General features: G+C 47.8%; 1 protein-coding gene across 1 annotated transcript; it reads right to left on the bottom strand.

Annotated features, from left to right (window-relative positions):
- Positions 1-55: 55 nt before the first annotated feature.
- On the bottom strand, positions 56-3,126 carry LOC127321499 (serine/threonine-protein phosphatase 7 long form homolog). The gene is made up of 8 exons (XM_071822501.1): positions 3,076-3,126; positions 2,728-2,997; positions 2,428-2,645; positions 2,043-2,355; positions 1,863-1,961; positions 1,702-1,791; positions 1,514-1,623; positions 56-92 (listed from the first exon to the last, which is right to left on the bottom strand). The coding sequence occupies exons 2-8, from the start codon at positions 2,935-2,937 to the stop codon at positions 56-58; spliced, it is 1,077 nt and encodes a 358-aa protein (XP_071678602.1). The 5' UTR covers positions 2,938-2,997; positions 3,076-3,126.
- Between the last annotated feature and the right edge of the window lie 4,100 nt (positions 3,127-7,226).

Genomic DNA, 7,226 nt, shown 5'->3' with positions numbered 1-7,226 from the left:
CTCTTTTGCGAATATTGTGTTGTTTCCCTATTGTGCCCATCATTGTTCTGTGTTGTCAAAACACAGCAAATGTTGGCACGCCGTGGGATCTCCTGTGCCAAGTTGATATACACATGAAAAGAAACTCTCAATTTTTCTGTTGAGGAGGCGTGCGTTGCGGGTATAATCTCAAACCATGCTTAGCCAATCGTGTGTGCATTTCGCGGAGGAGTTTTGAGTTTTGACCGGGTTTTTGGTGTATTTTCCTAGCCCAATTTTTATGCATGTCAACTTGACGTGTATTCGAGGTGCTCCTCCTACCCTTAGCATTTTGCCCATAATTGGATCAAATTTGTATTGGTATGTTGAAGTTGATCTGTAGTATGTTTAACAATGGAAGTGAAAGCTTGTGAAAATAGATTGGTCCAACAGACGGGTCAAACTAAAGACTAGTCTGAGAGAAAGACAACAAGCGATTGGAGGTGGCTCTAAAACTCATCTAGGGTTTCGGCGATTTGCACAAAAATAACCCAAAACTGAAAGAAAAGCACAGACTAACCCTCCGGCGAAACTATTTCACCAATCTAACCCTTTTGTGTGGCGCCCCTTCCACGGGCGCCACACATGCCCATGTGGCTCCCCGCTGCCGGCGCCACCGACCCAGCCCGACGTGGCCCCCTCGCCGCCGAGCCGGGTGCGCCCATCCGACGTGGCGGCATGTGTGGCGCCCTCCCAACGGCGCCACACATGCACTTGTAATCCCCGAGCATACCGTGAGACAATTCCTCCGGGACTTAGCCATTTTGCGAGGCTCGATGTGTGGCGCCGACTCCACCGGCGCCACACTAGCATATGTGGCGCCGATGCCACGGCGCCACACATAGAGGCTCGCGAAACGGCTAAGGACTTATCGTCCGGAGCCCCCGGATGTTTCGACCCAATGTTGATATAAGTTGGCATGTGTGGCGCCGATGCCACGGGCGCCACACAAGCACTTGTGGCGCCCGATTGGAAGGGCGCCACACATTGACTTTTGTTAAAAACATGAAAAATCCTATCAAACTCCAACGATTCTGAGTACAACATTGGACACAACAAGTAGCAATTTCATGACATACACATATAACACTTCATAGGTCACATTGGAGCACGTAGATTCAAACAACAAGTAGCATTACAGACCATGGTTCGACATGACATAGGGTTCACAAATCGATACTTATGAATATAGAGTTCACAACAACTCGTGGGCACATCCTAGTAGCGTCCTCGACGTGCCGTCCTCGCGGGCTGCTTCCGGACGGCCATCCTCTTCGTCCGCTGCCGTGGCTGCTCCTGCTGCTGCTCCTGCTGCTGCTCCTGCTCCTGCTGCTCCTGCTCCTGCTCCTCCTCCTCCTCCTCCTCATCCTCCTCCTCCTCTGAAGAGAACGGCTCGTCGTTCCTCATCCTCGACATATCTGATCTCCGCCGCGGCCCCTCATCCTCCTCAGTGACAACCTTCTTTCCTCGGCTGACATAATCTTCCGGAGTGTACCGGTTTGGACCCTTGCCCCTTGGCTTCAATCGTAAGTCCGACCGTGCGGCTTGCTTGGAGGTACGCTTTGGAAGTATGGCTTGACTCAGAATTAGCTCGTCCTCAGGAATCTTCACAGACACGAACACATGAGATTACAAAGTTGAAATTAGTAAGAACATGTTTGACAGCAACAAAATAGTCCATACCTCCCGCTCTTCTGAAGAGGAAGATGTAGCGATTTCGGCTTCCCGGCAACCTAGCAAGCTGGCTAACCGCCGCATCTTTCGTGCAGTGTTCTGCGTCATCCCGTTCATGGTTACAAATCCACCACATCATAGTATCGTACATTCAAAGTTGGTGATCATACCTTAATGAAATACCGCAACGGTCGGACAGGCTTGTCATCTCTCCCGCTCTGCTCCCACATAACCTCGCACTCCTCAGCTGTTTTTTCGATCTCCTTCCGCTGTGACAAATACAGCATACACAATTGAAGCGTTCACATGGCAATGTAGATGATGTACTAGTTACTGAGAGAATAGAATACCACGAAGTTCAGCTCGGAAGCAATAGAAGTCGATCTCCCTCTGCGAGCAAATCTGTCGTGCTGGCTTTGCCCAACCTCATCGAACTGGATGGGGTCGTCCAAGATCTCCTCAGGATACGCGTGCTTAACTAACTCGATACGCGTGTTCTCATGGAACCACTCGAGGTAGTTGTTGAAAGCGGCGAAGTTGTGAGGCACAATCTGCTCAGGGCCAGCATTCCGTGCCGCTTCCAAACACTGTTGGAACGCTGCGATGTGGCCGCTATGATGGACTGGCCAATTTGTGATCTTCCTCTGCCGCTGCCTATCAAGCCTGCAAGAATCAACAAGTTAGTTTGTACATCTTCTATCAAGAATCTTCCATCGCATGATTCCAGAAGTTTACCTATGAAGCGCCTTGTCCGTGTCTTGCCACACTGGTGGGCACTCCTGATACAGCCCAAACTGTCTCATCACTCTTTGCGGCTGGTGGTGTTCAACAAGCCACATGCATATGAGTGGGCAGCGCATACGCCAGAACCGCGCCTCCTCCGTGCACTTGTGGTTGAGGTCAGTCATCGACGCGCCAATACGGTAGTAGCTACCATATGGCTCCCATTCCACCTGCAGCATACAAACATCTCAGAATTTAGAACATGCCAGTAGAATCAATGAAAACTAGGATTGCAAAAGAGTGATCGGTTACCTGCTCAGCGGTAAGAGTGTCCAACTCCGCAGTGTACTGCATGTACATGATCTTTGGATCGCCCGACATCTCCGAGACATTGTCCCAAAGGTATGCCCAAGTGGGCTCCCGATCAGGAGAGTGAGGGTAATGAGGCCATGGCCTCTCGTTGAGTACCCTAGGCCGCCCAACTGATAGGCGGTCCCAGCTCCATACGGAAAGTAGGAGCATGCATCCACCAATACCGCCGCTCCCAGTCCTGCTCCCAGTTCTGCGACAAGCTTCGTCCAACTGCGCATGTAAGACATTTGGTTAGTACTTTGTCTAGCACACTACTATAGGAAAATAGTACATAGAGCAAATCATCACCTGCCGGTAGAGGTAGGCAAGTGCCGCTGTTCCCCAACTCCAACGGTTATCCAACACGGTAGAGGTAGGCAAGGGCCAGCTTCCCCCCACTGTCAGGAAAGAGAGTCCTCGAAATCATGTACCATAAGTACACGCGGGCGTACGTCCTCCGAGTGTCCTCGTCGGCCTCTTCCGGGCATTCTCCAAAGTTAGTCCTGATCCATTCGAAAGACGCGCCGGCGGGAGCTCTCTTCTTTGGATCTGCTGGCGGCGGAGGAGCCCTGCCAATAAGCACCTCCATCTGCTGGCGCCACCCATCAGAAGCTGTGTTCATACACAGTGGCTCGCCCTGAATAGGTAGTCCAAGGATCATGGAAACATCCTGGAGAGTAGGGGCCATCTCGCCGGCCCTCAAGTGGAAGGTGTGAGTCTCCGGCCTCCACCGGTCGACAAGGGCGGTGAGTGCCGAGGGGTTCATGAGTGGCCCCCCACGGCTTACAAGGGATATGAACGGGAGAAGACCGGTAGGCCGGATGAACTCCGTGTACCTCTCGTCATACGGTATATCCGATGTGCCATGGTAACGAATCTTCAAAGGTTGAAGATCCGTTCCCTTCTCCGTCATATGAACAGCCCGGTGCAACCTGTCGTACTCTTCATCCAGAAGCCACACCATCCTACATGTATGAGCAACACATACATGAGAATATATCCAAATAAGCCATCACACATACATTCCTAACAAATATGAGTTATTCCATCAAGAATACATGAGAATATATCTAACTTTCGAATCACCTATACATCACACATACATGAGAGTTCATATCCAAATACATGCTCCAATTTTGCCTTTCACCACATACATACATAAGGTTCCATACATACACACATACAAATATTTGGATCAAGAATACATGAGTTATTCCATCACAAATAATAGGCATATGTAACAAATTTGAATGCATTTGCTAGGCAAATATTAGACATTTCAACACATGCATACATAGGATTTCAACACATACATGTAAAATTTCATTCAACACATCTAGGGTTCCTACATATCTAGGGTTCCTACATATCTAGGGTTCCTACACATACACATTCAACACATACATAGCCATTTCAAATCTAGTTTCCATGTCTAGGGTTCATGTGCAAATCTAGCAAGATCTATGAAATTAGTGGATGAATGTGAGGGATTCGAAGGGGATTACCTTGAGGAATGGATGGGGAAGAGATTGGCCGGTCAGATCTGACGAATTTGTGGCCGATTTGTTGGGGGAGAGAGGGAGGGAGGAGGAGGAACCGCCGGCCGCCTTGGGGGAGAGAGGGAGGTCGTCCAAGAAACAGAGAAGAAGATGGTCGGGCTGGGCGCGGGCGCGGGCGCCACACTTAAGTGGATGTGTGGCGCCCGTGGCATCGGCGCCACACATGCTAGTGTGGCGCCCGTGGCATCGGCGCCACACATCGAGCCTCGCAAAACGGCTAAGTCCCAGACGTTCCGGAGCCCCTGGATGTTTTGGACCGAAAACATGATATAAGTTGGCACGTGTGGCGCCGTTGGGAGGGGCGCCACACATGCTGCCACGTCGGATGGGCGCACCAGCTCAGCGGCGAGGGGGCCACGTCGGCTGGGTCAGTGGCGCCGGCAGGAGGGGAGCCACATGGGCATATGTGGCGCCCGTGGGAGGGGCGCCACACAAAAGGGTTAGATTGGTGAAATAGTTTCGCCGGAGGGTCAGTCTGTGCTTTTCTTTCAGTTTTGGGTTATTTTTGTGCAAATCGCCTAGGGTTTCGTCCTTCTTGCTGGCGATGTTGCCGGTCCGCTTCGCCTCTGGTGGCCTTGGGACCTTAGATGTGTGGCGGACCGCAGCCTCTCGCCGGCGGGAAGGTTTGAGTTTCTTTGTTTAGTTTGTTTTTAGTGTCTTCTTTGGGATGGTGAGGTGGCGGCTATTTCCTGAAATTAGAATAATGTCTTCCCATCTTATCCTCGCACTGGTGGTGCATCTAGCACCGGCTGAGGACGCGTGAAGTTGTCTGTCCAGCGAATCTCCCTTTTCTTCCGATCTACGGTTGTCATCATTGATGATGGTTGATGCTCTGCTGTGCTGGTCCATTGAGACCTTAGCGCAACGACTTTCCGTATGTCTACTACAACAAGCTTTACTACGATAAGCTTTGTCTGCCTCCGGTGATGGAGGGGCAAGGACGGCGCGCCTTCGGCTCGCGCTGGTGTATGTAGTCGTCGCTAGGTGGTTCAGTGACCTATTTGTAATTTTTATTACTTTTGGTTATCTTTGTACTGTTGTTGATGATTATTAATAGATCGGTAGAATTTTCGTAAAAAATAAAAGCTTAAGAAAATGTTTAAGTTCCAGTGCTTGTAACTAGTGTGTAAATTTTTTATTTTTTATTTAAATTACTATGATCATCCTTGGTGTTGATAGGAAAACTGAATTTATGGCTGCAGTATTATCCCCTTCTTCCAACCAGAAAAATCATCAAATTAAGGTAAGGTGGAGGAGTCTTTAGAGATACAAGCAGTCAAGCACCCAAACAACAGAGCATATCCACGCCTTTGGAAAATGATGTTTTTAGGGGATTTTTTTTCCAAGCGATCCTCATGGATCATTTTCATTACCAAAGCGATAACGAAAAACATTGTAGTAAGGCATGGGCCAAAAGAAAAGGAAGCAGAAGGGAGAGTGCCGCCTACTGCTAGCGTTCGAGATGGGAGGGAGTTAGGAGTCTTACAAACATTGCAATCACAAACTAACTATGATAACAGAACCTATCCATGAAACTACGAAACAAAACGATGCAACTGCCTGATGTTAACAAAATGGTGGTGTTGGCTTTGGGTTTGAGTTTTTTCTTGGGTCTACAGATTCATTTCCATTTAACAAAATGATATTTCTTTTTATCAGTACTCCTAGCTCAAAAAAAGAACTTGGTGGGTTTATTAATCTCTTCAATATTTGTCTTATGTAACAATCACGTAGACATCCGGTAAATGACAATTCTTGATAGGCACACATCAATTTTAATCACTCTCCCACCAATAGACATGGAGTTTCCAACCTAGCCACTCATTTTCTTCTTTGTTTTCTCTCCAAGGAAATCCATCTCTGTCATAGTTTGTCTCCTTGCACACACAGGGGTACCTAAGTATTTTATGGGCCAAATTCCTTGCTGACAATTAAATAAAGCAGCAAACTCCTGTGCCTTTGTCTCATCCTCTAGCACCATCACCACTTCATTTTGTTTCAAAATTAATTTTCAACCCAGACATAGATTAAAAAATGTACAACAATAGTTTCAAATTTATAGCTTGTTATTCACTATCTTAAATCAGGAGAATGGTGTCATTAGCATATTGAAGCACCGTCACCCCTTTATCCACCATGTTACTAGCCAATCCACTAACCAGCCCATTTAGTTGTGCCAAAGACATTATTTTGGACAAACTATTAGCTTCCATGTTGAGAAGGAAAGGGGCAAAGGGGTCACCATGTCTAACTCCTTTGCAGCTAGCAAAATAGGGACCAACATTATCATTGATTTTCACACTGAAGGTGCCTTTTGTGACCACTTTTTTTATCCAAGTGAGCCAATTATCACCGAACCCTTTCTGTGAGCAACAGTCAAACAAAAAATTCCAATTAATTTTATCATAAGCTTTTTCAAAATTAATTTTCAGAACTACCCCCCGTTGCTTCCTAAATTTGCTCTATCTTAGCAGCCGCGGACCTTGGGCCAAAATCCTAGAGGGGGGGGGGGGGGAGGGGGATGGGCAAGGGGGGCTAAAAGCTGATTTTTAATGGACACATGGGCCAACTATCTCTAAAAAGTAGCCAGTTTCTTCGTGGGCTATGGGGCGGCAACCCACTTTGGCCTCCACTAAGGTCCGCCTCTCTCAGTACTTTTTGAAGCGGCATAATTCCATCCGTAATAAATCTTCCTTTGACAAAAGCAGTTTAACGTGGGGACAAAAGCTTATCCATCAGTAATAAATGTTTCTTTGACAAAAGCAATTTTTAGGGAAATTTAAAATGAAGAATAATCCAATGCGAAAAGTATAATCCAGACAACGGATGTTGGGCTTCCTGGGCTGGGCCGGCACGTCCTTCTGCCTCCTTCCTTGTCTACACCTACGTGTTTCTTTCTTA

Source organism: Lolium perenne, chromosome 6, assembly GCF_019359855.2.
Source record: "Lolium perenne isolate Kyuss_39 chromosome 6, Kyuss_2.0, whole genome shotgun sequence".
NCBI classification, from domain to species: Eukaryota; Viridiplantae; Streptophyta; class Magnoliopsida; order Poales; family Poaceae; genus Lolium; species Lolium perenne.
Note: the sequence above shows the minus strand (reverse complement) of the source record. Positions and strands in the feature narration are given on the sequence as shown.